The 17273-nt window shown below is 36.8% G+C and overlaps 1 protein-coding gene across 1 annotated transcript in view; it reads right to left on the reverse strand.

Moving 5' to 3' along the window:
* ABCB5 (ATP binding cassette subfamily B member 5) overlaps nucleotides 1-17273 on the reverse strand; it is a 129285-nt gene that overhangs the window by 37135 nt on the left and 74877 nt on the right. The window contains exons 17-19 of the mRNA XM_039238854.1: nucleotides 3568-3711; nucleotides 2531-2635; nucleotides 2250-2327 (exon numbers count right to left, since the gene is read on the reverse strand). Of these exons, the coding sequence (XP_039094785.1) occupies nucleotides 2250-2327; nucleotides 2531-2635; nucleotides 3568-3711 (327 nt within the window). The remainder of the gene's footprint in view (nucleotides 1-2249; nucleotides 2328-2530; nucleotides 2636-3567; nucleotides 3712-17273) is intronic.

Raw genomic sequence — 17273 nt, forward strand, 5'->3', positions numbered from 1 at the left:
TATTCAAATATCCTGTCCTATCTCCCATCTAACTGAAGCATTGCAGTTGAGTTTCATTACCCGTTTCTCCTGCTTCAGGACTTGATACCTAAAATTCTTTTGGAAGTAGCCTTTTGAGATCCCTTAGTGATCACCATTAATTCTATTGTCGCATGATTTAGAGACTCCCCAAAGAAGCCCTAGCCAATCTAATTTAAAGAGAAATAGGTAAAAATACATATCTGTTTAGAAACCCAACACATCTATAGGTCAATATTTATCATTAAGAAATATAAACTTAGCTTTGAGCAATGACTTATTTCCAACCATTGAAGTCAGCAACACTTAGAACATTCTTTTCAAGTGTAAGGATGTCAAGTAATCAAATAAAATACTGATTTTATACCTACAAAAAGACCACACCTGATTCCATAAATACCTCTACCTCACACGAGGTTCCAAACTAGTTATAAAAACAACACAAGTCTCAGCATGCTTTCTAACCTTTAGAAAGCCTTAGGACAAAAACCAGGTAATAAGAGTTAGGCTAAACTGCACATTGGGAGCACTCCTTACTATTGACAAAACTGGAATGGGGAAGATATTTATAAAGAAAAGGCCAATATCCTATTTTTTCCCCTTCCATTTTAAGAAAGAAAAGACAAGAATCAAAAAGAATGCTGAAGGATGCAGAGGGAAAACAATTAGCTGGAAGAGGCTGAGTTGAATTTATGGGGGACTTTAGTAACATCTGCTGAATAGTGCAGAGTTTTTGTGTGTGTCTTTGCTTGTATGTATTTTTTGCAGGACCAGATTTTTTGGCTTAAAAACTGAGGCATTCTTATGGGCAGAAGCTACTTTATACTACAGTGTTCCTTGTCCCGCTACTCCTCCACCAAAAGCACACTGTGAACCTCTAGAGAGGAAGTTCAATGTAATGTTTGGAAAAGTATATATTATTTTGTTTAAAATATTCAGACATAAAGGGAACACTGGCAAAAATCCCTGGAAATTCAAAATAAATTTCCTTGAACGTGGAAACATATGAACTCATAAAGAAGAAAATGAGCTGAAACTGTCAATAACTATGAAATATAGTACTAGTTAATTAAAATCCCACCTTATTTCATCAAAGATTTGACGTAAAAATATAAAGTGTTCATAAATAAAAAACAAAATTAAAGTACAAGTTTAACTTGAGAGGGTTGTACAAGCATTAACTGGTTTTATAATCCCTCAAGTAGATTTTTTCTGGCTTAAGGAGAGTCTCCAATTATCTCTGATGAGCCTTTGAGCAGAGTGTCAGGCACCAGCTTCTTCAGAGCATCAAGTTGCTATGGGAAACCTTGCACTGGCAGTGCTGAATTTTGTATCTTGTAGTTCCCCAAGAGCACAAAGGCCTGGGAATTTCGTTACGCGGCAGCCCTCTGAGCACTATTGCTGAAAGTCACAAGAGGTAAAAACAGGTTTTGACAACTCAGCTGGAATGACAGTAATTCTATTTCTGACAAGAAATGACCTTGGCAGGAAGCTATTTGCTCCTGCACAGGGAGCTCTGGTAACAGAAAGTATGATAAAGGGCTCCAAATGATTACCGGCTTTCAGGGAACCCAATACACCTCAGCCTCCTGAAGGAATTTTAGAAGTGCCAATCTGAGACATTCCTGCCACTTGCCCCTAAGACTCACTTTTCAAGATTACTACTTGATCTACCTATTTTTAGTTATTTCACAGGTGTGACTGATCATCTGTGTACAGCAGCCCAACCTGCCAGCCAGACTGCTACCTGAATTCAGGACTCTTCTGATGAGGAGAGAGAGATTGGCTACTTTCAGAAGTGGGGAGTGAGGAAACTTAGCAGTGCACATGGATGAGAACTAGAGGAATTAACTCCTCCTTTTAAAATATGTTCCCCAAGATACTGTAGCTCTTAATTCTTCTTTTCAGTTTTTATTTGGTCTTTCAATCTGATCCTAGTGTACTACATTATATATTTAAAAAAAAGATTTGTCAAGATAAATGCAAGGAAAAAGGATTGGACTCTAAATCCTGTTTTCTACAAGTTGTATTTTCAAACATAACAATTTTTGACTTGCTTCTATTAGAAAAATATACTGTAAGAATTCTGATGTCAGATGCTGATTGGAACACAAAAAGCGTGCTTTCAAGGGATCAAAGGAAAGATTATGTTAAGAAATTGACTTGAAAAACTACAAGTAAGAAAATGTAAGAACACATTTTAAATAAAATAAGAAAGATGAGGCACTGACCTGATATAACATGGCTTTAAATGCCAAATGTCTTAATTTCATGGTTAAAATTTCCCCTGCTCTGCCATAAAATAATCCCTGGAAAACAAAAGAAAAGCTATATTTATTCTTAACTCTTAGAATTTATTAACTCAAAGAAATAGAAAATTTCTTTGTTACACTTAATCACTACATTTACTTGTTTATATTTTATTTATTATATTTAGTTATTATTTTTAACTCAGAGAGGAAGACATAAAAAGTAATCATGTTCAAACTTGTTTAACTCATTACAAGCTTACCTGAATGAAATAACTGACAAAGCAAATAACACCCAAAATGACAAATATCATGGAATAAATTTCTGCATCATGCTTTAATGTGGTTTTATCATCATTTTCAAACATCTGAGAAGGAACAGATTTTTTTTTATCAGGTTATTGGAAGAAAATACAAAAGAAAGAGAAAAAACTAAAAATGTCTATCCGTCAGGAATTTTTGAATGGATTTCAACGTAAGAAAAAGATTATATACGTATTTACTGGGAAAAAGAAGTGCACCATTATTCTATTCACTACATTCATTACACATGATAAAATAATGATTTGCTGTCAATTCTCTCACTTAAGCTATGTAAATATGAGATCAGACAATGAGTCTTCCATCTGCTATTATCACAGTATATTTTCAAAGAAACCACCAGTTTGTTTGAATTACCATCTCTATTAACTGCTAGTAACTTAGGTTTCTTAATATTATTTTATTTAAGATATCACCTGCAATGTGAGACCTTTATACATGTCCCTAGAAATTGTTCCTAAAATTAGTAATTATACATATAGTGGCATCTATATTGACAAAGCATAGCTTTGCAAATCTGGGAGACTGAAGACTTAATGGGGCTTAGTACTTGAATCCAACAACTCTCCTCAGTCCCTCGGCACAATCCCAAGCTCTTGTTTATTTCCTCTCCCTTGTGAACTGACTGGTAATAAAAAATGGCCATTGTTTGGACTAGTTGAAAGAAGAGTAGTTGTATTTGTCTGTTTTATTACTTCAGTGCTTTGGAATGCTGATATGGCATTGGAGTCAAAATTAGAAAACAAAGTAATTTCTTTACTGATTGCCCAGTCAACATGGCCCAGCCAAGACTTCACAATAGAGGCTGGCTTATCCCCTAAGAACATTAGTTAACCTTCCTATCATGGATCCCACACTATGGGTGACCCACCACAAGTCCCAATTTCCCCATTGCTGGGTCAAAGTACATCAGATCTGTTCTCTCAGGCTACACTTTGTTTAAAATTGTTAAAAATATTAGCAAATTAGCTCTACTTACAGTTATGATTTTTGCAAAGATGATGGAAAATACTGGATGAACAGTTCCATTTACAATAGAAGCCAATGTCCCCAGAACCACAGAAAGCCATTCAGACTTGTTTAATTTAAACATTTTTAACAGAGAAACTTCAGGAAGACTTGCCTATGAATAAAATACTTTGGTTAAAACCCCAGTTTGAGAGCATAATGGGACCTAGAGAAGTTAGCTAATCTTTAATAGACCTATAATATAAAATATCAAATATAATAGGTGGCAGGGTAAAAGTAGAATATTCCTTAGAAAAATTTCACCACCTATATTACTTGATGTCCTCAACACATACAAGGATATTATCCCAAAGTCACTATCTGAGCAACTTATCCTTTTGGTATTTTACTGTTACTATCATTTAAAAAGTATAGATTAACTCACAAGTTCTGACATCTAAGACTTGTTGAAGAAATGATTTTATTTATTTATTTGTTTGTTGTTTATTTATTTCTTAAATAGTTTATTGTCAAGTTGGTTTCCATATAACACCCAGTGCTCATCCCAACAAGTGACATCCCCCATGCCCATCACCCCCTTTCCCTTCTCTCCCACCCCCATCAGCCCTCAGTTTGTTCTCAGCATTCAAGAGTCTCTCATGGTTTGCCTCCCTCCCTCTCCCCAACTATTTTTCCCCTTCTTCTCCCTCAGGGTCCTCCATTAGCTTCCTTCTAATCCACCTATATGTGCAAACATATGGTATCTGTCCTTCTCTGCCTGACTTATTTCACTCAGCATTAATACCCTCGAGTTCCATCCATGCTGCTACACATGGCCAGATTTCATTGTTTCTCATTGCCATGTAGTATTCCATCGTATAGATAAACCACATCTTCTTGATCCATTCATCCGTTGATGGACACTTAGGCTCTTTCCATGTTTTGGCTATTGTTGAGAGTGCTGCTATGCACATTGGGGTACATGTGCCCCTATGCATGAGCACTCCTATATCCCTTGGGTAAATGACAGAAACATTTATGTAATATTGTAATTTAAAGCTTGTTTTGGGATTCTCATTTATAAGTAAAATGCTGCAATATCTGAGCATATCATTTAAACTTAACAAGCCTCAGTTTCCTCACCTTTCCAAGGGGGATGATATCATTTCCCATCTTGGGTTTTTTTTTTAGAATTAAGCTTAACTCAATATTATTACAGAGGGAGGATTATATGATGCAAAATCCTAGGTTTTATACAGAGAAAGCACACTTCAAGTAACCATTCTGGTATCTGTCAGCACTTTCTGGGATATGTGGAAGGTGAGTGGGGAGGTAGCGGTCATGATAATCAGAGGATAAATAATATGATAATGATTTCTCCTTACTCTTGTCCAGTATACGTAGTGGATTTATTGCAGAAATCTAAAAAATTCTGTGAATAGTTTTGTGGTAATTATTTTGAATAGGAAAGTAGACAGCAAATTACTAGGCATTTTTTTAAATAAAAAATGTTTTTAAAATTTTTTAACATTTTATTTATTTCTGAGAGAGAGGCGCAGCATGAGCAGGGAAGGGTCAGAGAGAGAGGGAGACACAGAATCTGAAACAGGCTTCAGGTTCTGAGCTAGCTGTCAGCACAGGGCCTGACACGGGGCTTGAACCCACGAACTGCAAGATCATGACCTGAGATGAAGTTGGCCACCCAACCGACTGAGCCATGCAGGCGCCCCAATAAAAATGTTTTCATGTTCACCTATTTTTGAGAGACCTGGTGAGAGAGAGCACAAGTTGGGGAGGGGCAGAGAGAAGGAGACAGGGAATCTGAAGCTGTGCTGTTAGAGCAGAGCCTGATGCAGGGCTTGAACTCACAAACTCTGAGATCATGACCCGAGCCAAAGTTGGACAGTTACCTGATTGACTCACCCAGGTGTCCCTAGACATGTCATATATTAAAATTTCCTCTTGGGGGCGCCTGGATGGCTCAGTCGGTTGGGCGGCCCACTTTGGCCCAGGTCATGATCTCACGGTTTGTGGGTTCGAGCCCCGCGTAGGGCTCTCTGCTGGAAGCTAGCTCAGAGCCTGGAGTCTGTTTCAGATTCTGTGTCTCCCTCTCTCTCTGACCCTCCCCTTCTCATGCTGTCTCTCTCTCTCTCAGAAATCAACAAAACATTAAAAAAAAATTAAAAAAAAACTTCCTCTTGGCATTCACTCTTAAAGTAATGTCCTTTGTGAACCTAATAACAAGAGAATTCTTCGGGAATGACTACAAAATAGTCTATAATTCTTTGTTAATCTTAGTCTGGCAACTATAATGTTAACTCTACTGTTTGAACAATAGAACTTTTAAGGTTCTAAGGCCTTTAAAGTCTATTTTTAGGATGGGTAAACCACAATTATATTGGGTTACTTAATAATCTATTATCTTTCCTTTCTGAAATTTTCTGAAGACCATGATCACAAAAAGCCTCACTTTTCAGTTAGGTTACTGTCCAACAGAATATACAGAAATTTATTTTATTTTTTATTTTTTGAATTTTTTATTAAAAATCTTTTTAATGTTTATTTTGGAGAGATAGACAGAGTGTGAGCCGGGGAGGGGCAAAGAGAGAGGAAGACACAGAATCCAAAGCAGGCTGTAGGCTCCAGCTGTCAGCACAGAGCCTGAGGGGGGGCTTGAACTCATGAACTGAGAGATCATGACCTAAGCCAAAGTTGGATGCTTCCCCAAGTGCCACCCAGGTGCCCCAGAATATACAGAAACTTAAGAAGTTGCATACCAACTCTTTGTCAAGCACTGAGCACAGATTTTCTGTCAAATTCCTTATAAAATTGCCCCATTTTGTAATGAAACTAAGACTTGGTGTGTCTCAGGACATAACGGCAGTAAATTAGAGACAGTAAATGTAGGAGGGCTATCTCCTCTAGAGAATAATTTATCCTTTTACTTTTTGAAAAATATACAGTAACAGGTTAAATGAGTATTACTTAAATAATGTTATAAAGATATAAAAGAATAAAGACAAGAACAAAATGATAAAATTCAGTAAGATCATGAAAGTTTCTATGCCATCTAAATATGTTACAGGTTATTACATGTTTTAAAAGAATCTGATATAAAATTATATGAATTATAGACATTTTGTGAAGAGATGCAGAAGGGCTTTAAAAAGTTAAACAAACCTTCCTAAAGAATTTTAAATTTCATATATTTTATTTTATTTATTTTTAAAAGTTCATTTATTTAACTTAGAAAGAAAGAGAGAGAGAAAGAAGGCAGAGAGATAGAGGGAGAGAGAGAATCTCAAGGAGGTTCTGTGCTGTCACTACAGAGCTCAACATGGGGCTCAAATCCACAAACCATGAGATCATGACCAAAGCCAAGATCAAGAGTTGGATGCTCAGCCAAAGGAGCCACCTAGGCATCCCAAATTTCATGTATGTTAGACCTATAATGAGTTATTATAGTGTTCATACAAGAGGCTGTATGAGTTTAAAATGTATAACTTGATAACTTTATTTATTAAAAATATTTTTTTTAAATGTTTATTTATTTTTGAGAGAGAGAGAGACAGAGAAAGAGTGTGGGTGGGGGAGGGGCAGAGAGAGAGTGGCACAGAATCTGAAGCAGGCTTCAGGCTCTGAGCTGTCAGCACAGAACCCAATGCAGGATTCCAACCCACGAACCATGAGATCATGACCTGAGCTTAAGTCAGATACTCAACCAACTGAGCCACCCAGGTACCCCTATAACTTAAGTTTAGACATAACTACACATTCATGAAACCATTAACACAGTCAAGATAATGAACATACCCACTACCTCCAGAAGTTTCCTACAGCCTTTTATAAACCTCCCCTCCTACACCTCTCAGCTGACAATACTCTTCTATAATCATGGACATGCTGTTACTACATATTATTTTGCATTTCCTAAGATTTTATATAAATGAAATCATACTGTATGTATTCTTTTTTCATCTGGTCTCTTTTGCTCAACATAATTTCTTTGAGATTTATTCATAACATTTCATTCGTTTTTATTGCTACTCCATTGTATGAATATATCACAATTCATATATTCAAGTCACTTGTTGATATGAATTTAGATCATTCCCAGTTTGAGGCTTTTACAAATAAAACTGCTATGAATGTTCATATTCAAGACTTTGTGTGGACACATGCCTTCATTTCTTTCAGGTAAATACCTAGAAGTGGAATGGCTGGATCAGATAGTAGGTGTATGTTTAACTCTTTAAGAAATTGCCAAACTGTTTTCCAAAGTGAGTTTGCCATTTTGTATTCTCCCTAGCAAAATGTGGAATCCTGCTGGCTTCACATCACTGCCAACACTTGCTAGAGTTCGTCTTTTTAGTTTCTACCATTCTAATAGGTGTGTCATGATATCTCAATTATGAGTTTAATTTGCACTTCTCTAATGACTAATGATGTGTGGCATCTTTTTATGTGCTTGTTTCCCATATGCCATCTTCTTTGGCAAAATGTCTATTCAAATGTTTTGCTCATTTTTCTTTTTCTTTTTAGAGAGAGAGTGGAGGACTTTGTTCTTTTTCAAAGTTGTTCTTATTATTTTATCCTTTTGAATTTCCATTTATAATCAGTTTGTCAAATTCTACAAAAAAGCCTGCTGAAGTATTGACTGGTATTGCCTTGAAACTATAGATCAATTTAGGAAGAACTGTCAATGATACTGACTCTTCTTATTTATGTACATGGTATGTTCCTCAACTTATTTAGGTCTCCTTTCACTTTTCTTAGTAATATTTGTATATTTCAGTGTGTGGGTCTTATAATCTTTTATCAAATTATCCCAAAGAATTTCATATTTTTGAGAATATTGTACATTATTTTTAAAATTTCAATTCCTATTTTTGATTTTTGTACTTTTTGGTGCTTACCATATGATTATTTATATAGATAGTCATGTTGTCTGTGAATAATGACAGTTTTCTATCTTTGTATCCTATTTGTATGCCTTTTATTATCTGGCCTTATTACACAGTCCAGAACTTGTGACACAATGTTGAACAGAACTGGTGTGTGTGTATATCCTTGCCTTGTTCTTGATCTTGGTTCCTTCACTATTGAGGATGATGTTAACTGTAGAATTTTTGTTGATGCCCTTTATCAGGTTGAGAACATTTCTTTCAATTCCTAGTTTGCTGAGAGTTATCAGGAATACAGAGTACATTTAGTCAACTGAATTTTATGCATTGATTGAGATGATTCACATTAATTTCTTTTTTTATGAATTGATTTCACACATTTATTTTCCATATGCAACAAACATTGGTAATTTGGGTTTAGCATTTTTCTCTGGCTACTTTCCATTAGTTTGAAAATGTTCTCCTTCCAAATTTAGTAATGTTTATTCCAGAATGAATGTCTTAAATCTGAGCTGAAAGCAGTCAACACCCAAGGTAAGAATAAAGAGAAAGACAAATATACTATCCATCCATAAGCCAGGGCATTACCAAGATAATTTTATCATCTGTCTCTTTTTTTTGCAATGTGAGATTTTGCATTCTTCTTTACTCATTTCCCAGGCTGCAGCCAGGAGAAGGAAAGAAGAGAGGTATCTCCATTACTCCCCAAACAGATTCAAGCAAGCACAAATGAAGGCAAAATTACTGTGAATTTATCAGTGGGTCACATCTTGTCTTTCCTCCCACTCTTTCATACTTTTGTTATGATATTCCTCAGAAATGAGGATTCACATTAATTTCTTAATGTTAGGCCATACTTGTACTCCTTAGGTAAATCCTAGTTGGTGATGATATAGTATTCTTTATATATATTGTTGGTTAGATTTACTAAAATTTTGTTAAGAAGTTTTCCCCTATGTTCATGAGGAATATTTATCTATAATCTTATAGTCTTGTAACATCTTTGTCTAATTTTGATACCAGAGTAATGTTGGTCTCATAGAATGGAGACTTCTTTCTGTTCAATTTTCTATTTGGTAGAATTCACCAGTTAAGCCAATTGGACCTGAAGTTTTCTTTAAGGAAAACATTTTCACTACAAATTTAATTTCTTTTTAATAGATATAAAATTATTTAAGCTATTAATTTATTCTTGAGTGAGCCTTGGTAGTTTGTGTCTTTCAAATAATTTGATCATTTCATCTGAGTTGTAGGATTTATTTGCATAAATGTTTTCATAAGATTATTTTATTCTTTGGGTGGGGGGTAGAGAGAGAGAAAGAGAGGGAGGGAGAGGGAGAGAGACAGAGAGAATCCATGTGAGTTGGGGAGGGGCAGAAGGAGAGGGAAAGAGAGAATCTTAAACAGGCTCCATCATCAGAGAGGGGGGCTCAACCTCACAATCTCAACCTCTGAGATTATGACCTGCGCTGAAATCAAGAGTCAGATGCTTAAATGACTGAGCCAACCAGGCACCCCTACTATTTTTTTAATATCTGTAGGACTTGTAGTGATGTTGCCACACTCATTCTTGATATTGGTAATTTATATCTTCTTTCTTAACTTGTTTAGTAAGTCCAGTGGTTTTTCAGTTTACTGAGGCTCTCAAAGAGCCAGTTTTGGATTTCATGGATTTTTTTTCTTATTTAAAAAATGCCATTTAGAGAGAGAGAGCGAGCGAGTGAGCGAGCGAGAGAGAGAGAGCACATGCAAATGGGAAGAAGGGCAGAGAGAGAGGGGGAGAGAGAACCCAAAACAGGCTCTATTGCTCAGAGTGGAGCCTGACTTGGGGCTCAGTCTCATAACCATGACATCATGATGTGAGTCGAGATCAAGAGTTGAATGCTTCACCAACTGAGCCACCCAGGTGCCCTAATTTTTTTCTTTATAATTCTTTTCTTCTTTCTAGTTTCTTATAAAGTAAGTTTATTAATTTGAGATCTTTCTTTTTTATATAATATAAATGTTTAGTTGTATAAATTTCTCAGTAATACTTTAAGCCTCATCTCACACATTTTTTTAAACTGGAGTTATTTTTACTTTTTTAAAGTTTTTATTTGAATTTCAGTTAGTTAACATACAATGTAATATTAGTTTCAGATTTACAATATAGTGACTCAACACTTCTATACATCACATGGTGCTCATCAGGACAAGTGCACTCCTTAATCTCCATCACCTATTTAATCCACCTCCTATCCATCTCCTGTCTGGTAACCATCAGTTTGTTCTCTGTAGTTAACAGTCTGTTTCTTGGTTTGCCTTTTTTTTTTATTGCTTTCTTTTTTATTTTACCCCCTTTAGTCATTTGTTTTGTTTCTTAAATCATATGATATTTCTCTTTCTCTGACTTATTTTATTTAGCATAATACTCTCTAGCTCCATCCATGACATTGCAAAAGGCAGATTTCATTCTTTTTTCATAGATGAGTCATATTACACACACACACACACACACACACACACACACACCCTATCTTTATTCATTTATCAGTCAATGAACACTTTCAGTGTTTTCGTAAATTGGCTATTGTAGAAACTGCAGCTATAAACATCGGGGTGCATGGATCCCTTTGAATTAGTATTTTTGTATTCCTTGGGTAAATACTCAGTAGTACAATTGCTGGATTATAGGGTACATTTTAATTATGTTTGGTTTCATTTTCATTCAGCTCAAAATACTTTTGAAATTCTCTTTTGATTTCTTCTTTGATCTGTGCATTATTTAGAAGTGAGTTGCTTAGCTTCCAAATATTTCAAGATTTCAAGGGCATTTCTGTGCTTGATCCCTCCCCTCCCCTGCCCCTCCTCTCCTCTCCTCTCCTCTCCTCTCCTCTCCTCTCAAGATTTTACTTTTAAGTAATCTCTACACACAATGTGGAGTCCAAGCCTAGGACTCCAAGATCAAGAATTGCATGCTCTACCAACTGAGCTAGCCAGGTGTCCCTCTGCTCTTGACTTCTGATATAATTCCACTTTAGTGAAGTAATATATATTGCATTACTCAAATTTTTAAAAACATATTGAGACTTGTGTTATGGCTTAGAATATGGTCTGTCTTGATAAAAGTTTCAGATGCATTTGAGAAGAATGTGTATTCTGTTGATAGATGGAGACTTCTATAAATGTCTATTAGTTCAAGCTGGTTGAGAGTGCTATTAAAGTCATTTATATCCCTGCTAAATTTTTGTCTACTTGTTTTGTCAATTTTTAAGAAGAGTATTGAAATCTCCGAATAAAACTGTGAATTTTTATTCTCTTTTTGGTTCTTGATAAACTGATCCTTTTATATAATTATGAAAAAAGCCCTTTATCCCAGGTAATATTTTTTTGCTTTGAAATCTACTTTGACTACTATTCATCACAATCTACCTTCAAGTTATTACATACCACTTAGGAATATTAAAATAGAATATTTCCATTTCTTCCACCTAGTCTTTCGGCTATTGTTTTCACAAATTTTTACTTATACTTTTGTTATAAACACTATACTGCAGTTATTTTTTTCTTAAACAAGTACATTATTTTTGAAACACACTTACAAAAGCATTATTGGGGTGCCTGGCTGGCTCAGTCAGTAAATCATGTGACTTATTTTTTTTTAAGTTTATTTATTTTTAGAGAGAGAGAGCATGTGTGTGCATGCACACAAGTGGGGGAGTGGCAGAGAGAGAGGGAGAGAGAGCATCCCAAGCAGGCTCTGCACTGTCAGCACAGAGCCAATTCAGGACTCTATCCTATAAACCTTGATTATGACCTGAGTCAAAATCAAGAGTCTCTCTTAACTGACTGAGCTGCCCAGGTGCCCCAAGCATGTGAGACTTAAACTCAGAGTCATGAATTCAAGTCCCACACTGGGCATGGAGACTACTTAAAATATATTAATCATTATTAACTATCATTATATTAACCAATTTATTACTATTTTTAATATTTTTCATTCCTTTGTGTAGATTTCAGATTTCCATCTGGTATTATTTTCTCTCTGCTTAAAAGCCTTCTTTTAACATTTCTAGTACTGTAGGTCTGCTGGTGATAAATTATGTTAGCTTTTTTTCCCTGAAAAATTTTTTACATTGCCTTATTTTTGAAAAATATTTTTCTGCATGTAGCATTTTGATTTTTTTCTTTTTAATACTTTGAAGATATTACTCTATTGTTTTCTGGTTTGCATTGTTACTAATGAGAAGTCTGTGATTTTCTTACTTTTTCCCCTTATATATTCTGCTGATTTTCTCTTGGTGCTTTAATTTTTTCCTCCTTATTACAGGTTTTAAGCAATTTGGTTATGATGTGCCTTGGCATAGTGTACGTTATATTTCTTGTATTAGGGATTTATTGAACTTATTGGATTTATAGTTTTTAGTTTTCACCAAATTTGGAAAAAATTTTCATTGTTCAAATGTTTTTTGCTTTCCTTTTGAATATATGAAATATAGTAACTGTTTAATTTCCTATTCATTCTACCAAGTGTGTCATTTCTGGGTTTATTTCTATTGGTTGAGTTACTCTTCATTTTGGGAAATAATTTCTTGCTTTTTTTACTTGCCTGGTGATTTAAAATTTTTTTAACATTTTTAAAAAATTTATTTCTGAGAGAGACAGCATGAGCAAGGGAGGGTCAGAGACAGAGGGAGACACAGAATCTGTAACAGGCTTCAAGCTCTGAGCTAGCTGTCAGCACAGAGCCCGATGCGGGGCTCGAACCCACTAACTGTGAGGTCATGACCTGAGCCGAAGTTGGACACTTAACTGACTGAGCCATCCAGGCACTCCAACTTGCCTGGTGATTTTTAATTGGATGCCAAACACTGTAAATTTTACTTATTGGGTATGTTTGAATTTTTTAAACATTTTATTTTTTAAGTGATCTCTGCACTCAATATGAGGCTTGAACTTATAACCCTGAGATCAAGAGTTGCATGTTTTATCAACTGAGTCATCCAGGCACCCTGACATTTAAATTACTTGGAAACAGTTTGATCCCTTTGAAGTTTGTTTTTAAACCTTTGTTAGCTGGGCTCAGAGCTGTGTTTAGTATGGGACTATTCCCCTTCTCCCCACAAACTCTGAGGAAATATTTTCCTTAATATCCAACTCAATGAACCATTAACTTAGAGACTACTTTGAGCTGGTTTAATACGATCTGCCCATTTTTTTAAAGTTTATTTATTTATTTTCAGAGAGAGAGGGAGAGGGGCAAAGAGAGAGCAAGAGAGAGAGAATCCCACGCAGGCTCTGCACTGTCCGTGCTCAAACTCACGAAGTGTAAGATCATGACCTGAGCAGAAATCAAGAGCTGGACGCATAACCGACTAAGCCACCCAGGTACCCTAATAACTACTCTTAAACTGGTGGTATCAGAGGGGAGGAGTTGGTTAAATAAGTGATGGGGATTAAGTAGTGCACTTATCATGATGAGCACGGGTGATATATAGAAGTGTAGAATTATTACACTGTTCACCTGAAATTAATATAACACTGTATGTTAGCTAGCTGGAATAAAATTAAAAACTTAAAAGAATAAGAACTACTCCTGACCCTTCGTGAGCCTTTGTGAAAGGACTGTTCTCTTTCTTCCTTTCTGATAGATATTTCCTCTGCCTTTGGCAGTTTTCTTAATGTGCTGATCAGTACTCAGATGAAGACTCAATGGAGAACTTATGAAGATCTCTGGAACTCTGAGAAGCTCTCCCCTCTTACTTTGTTCTAAGGATGCTGCCTATTTGGGCTTCCTGTGCTTTGCATGGGTTTCCCCTTCTGGCTCTGAGGTTTGTAAACTATCTAAGCAGTAACCTGGATCAGTGAGAAGATTCACCTCATTTGTTTCCTCTTCCTCAGGGATCATGATGTCCAATGTTGGAAAATTGTTTCACATGTTCTGTTCTGTTTCTTAGATGTTTCAAGCAGAAAGGTAAATCCAGTTCTTGTTAACCTATCTTGGCTGGAAGCAGAAATCTCTAATTTCTTTTTTTATTTATTTTTTAATGTTTTACTTATTTCTGAGAGAGAGAGAGACAGCATGAGCAGGGGAGAGAGAGGGAGACACAGAATCCGAAGCAGGCTCCAGGCTCTGAGATGGCTGTTAGCACAGAGCCCGACGTGGGGCTCAAACATATAAACCGTGAGATCATGACATGAGCTGAAGACAAACGCTCAACCGACTGACCCAGCCAGGCACCCTAGAAATCTTTAATTTCATCTGGCTTTCACGGCAATTGACGTAAATGACCTCTTCCTCTTTTGCAACACTTTCCTTGGTTGGTTTCTATGTTACCATACTCTCCTGGCATTTTCTTTCTTTCTGTCTGTCTGTCTGTCTGTCTGTCTTTCCGTCTTTCTTTCTTTCTCTTTCTTTCTTTCTTTCTTTCTTTCTTTCTTTCTTTCTTTCTTTCTTTCCGTCTTTCTTTCTTTCCTTCTTTCTTTCTGTCTTTGTCTGTCTTTCTCTCTCTCTCTTTCTTTCTTTTTCCAGCCATTCTCTAGATTCCTTTGTTGGTGACTGCTTTTCTTTCTTTCTTTCTTTCTTTTTTTTAATGCTTTATTTATTTCTAGGAGAGAGAGAGAGAGACAGCATGAGCAGGGGAGGGTCAGAGAGAGAGGGAGTCACAGACTGAAACAGGCTCCAGGCTCTGAGCTGGCAGTCAGCACAGAGCCCGACGCGGGGCTCGAACCCACGAAACGCGAGATCATGACCTAAGCGAAAGTCGAACGCTTAACCGACTAAGCCACCCAGGCGCCCCTGTTGGTGACTGCTTTTCTACCTGAATTTAAATTTTGCAGGGTCCTGAGCCTCAATATCCTGTCCTAGTTGCTTCTCCATCTATAATTTATTTCTAATTAGACAGCTTTAATCAGGTCCATCAGGTCCATCAGGTCCATTACTTAACCACTGTCATCTCTTCCCTGGCTTGTTCTCCCTGATCCCACTCTGGTTCCCAAACACCATTCTCCACACAGCAGTCAAATTAAACAAATTGGTTCATGCACTTTTCTGAATAAGACCATCTCATGCAACAGTTCTTAACCTGCTTTGTGTCATGGACCCCTTTGGAAGACTGATGATATCTGAGGACTCCTTACCAGAAGGATTTATAACAAAGTACTATATAACACATTGGTCTCAAAGAAAACCAATAAAATGAAACACAGTATTCAAATTATTTAACAAAATATTCAAAGTTGTGATACAGTTATAGTTGTGCTTCATTATTAGCACATTAAATAATAAACTATAATAGTGATGAGTGTAAAGATATTCTAACATATCTATAACAACTGTAATGCGATATCAAAATTTCTGTGATTTTCAGTAGTGATGTTATAGGCAACAAACCAGTAGTTTGTTGTTCATAGTCATAATTAAATTAATTTTTTATCAAGCATAGGTGGGTAAAAAGTTATGATTTTTCCCTCATTCAGGTTAATTGCCTATGAATCCCATCCTATTTTCCTTGTGGGTCATACACCACTGGTTACAAGCCTCTAATGGCTTAAAAAATTTTTTTAAATGTTTTTTTACTTTTGAGACAGAGGGATGCAGAACATGAACAGGGGAGGAGCAGACAGAGAGGGAGACATAGAATCTGAAACAGATTCCAGGCTCTGAGCTGTTAGCACAAAGCCCAATGCAGGGCTCGAACTCATGAACCACAAGATCATGACCTGAGCCGAAGTCAAACGCTTAACCGCCTGAGCCAGGTACCCCAAAAACCTCTAATGGCTTTCTGATAGAATAAGAAAAGAATCTATAAGAAAACATCAAAATGGTTTACAAGGTGCTGTCTGATTGGTCCCCGAGTATCTCACACAACCCTCTGCCTATCCTTCTTCTTAGTGACTGTGACCTCCAAATCCCCCTATTTGGGATATTAGCTGTTCCCCCTATTTAAAACAATACCACCTCTGTTCTGGTTACTGGTTTATTACCTTTTGGGTCCACATTCACCCTTTTGCCTGATAAATATTGTTCCTTTATCAGCTAGTAAGATGTCAAGCTGTGTCAGCTGAGGGTACTGGAAAAACATTGCAGGAAGGAGTTTCTCTTCCTGCTTTTTCTGGTGGCTTACTGGGAAGGCTCCTGCAAGGTGAGATTTTCTCTCTGCTACTCTGCTTGCACAATTTTTCTCAGAGTTAGTTGAGTGCAGTTTTCTCTTGTGTTTGGCCACCAGGTGCTTTGTCTGGCTCTTGACTTGGCCAGGAGACGTGTAGCCAGGGGACCTAGATAGCACTGGCATAGGTCACTAATGCATGCACCTTCCTACACATGGGACTGTACTTGACTCTTGCAGAAGACAACCTGCCCAGCTCCTGGTTCCAACCATGCCCCGTAGCTTCTCCTGGCACCTAGGGGTTCTGGCATGCCACAGGACAGATTTCCAGCAAACCCCACCAGTGAATTTCTCTGCCATCCAGTGAACGAAAGCTGTGCCCTTTGAAGTGAGGCATGAATCTTAGCCTTGGTTGGGGAAGAATGAGGGGTCTTCTTTAGGTATTTATTTCAATATTACTAGTGGTTTCTACTTTTGTCTGCTATCTCTGCATTCTTTAGAATTCTCTTAATTTTCACTAGCCAATCCCGTTGTGCCTAAGGGAACTAGAAAAAGAAGAGCAAAGCCCATTCTTTGTTTTTTTAATTAAAAAATTTTTAATGTTTTATTTATTTCTGAGAGAGAGAGAGAGAGAGAGAGAGAGAGAGACAGCATGAGCAGGGGAGGGTCAGAGAGAGAGGGAGACACAGAATCTGAAACAGGCTCCAAGCTCTGAGCTAGCTGTCAGCACAGAGCCTGAACGTGGG

The sequence above is a fragment of the Hyaena hyaena genome, unplaced genomic scaffold (assembly GCF_003009895.1).
Source record: "Hyaena hyaena isolate Hyena2069 unplaced genomic scaffold, ASM300989v1 scaffold_149, whole genome shotgun sequence".
Taxonomy (NCBI): Eukaryota; Metazoa; Chordata; class Mammalia; order Carnivora; family Hyaenidae; genus Hyaena; species Hyaena hyaena.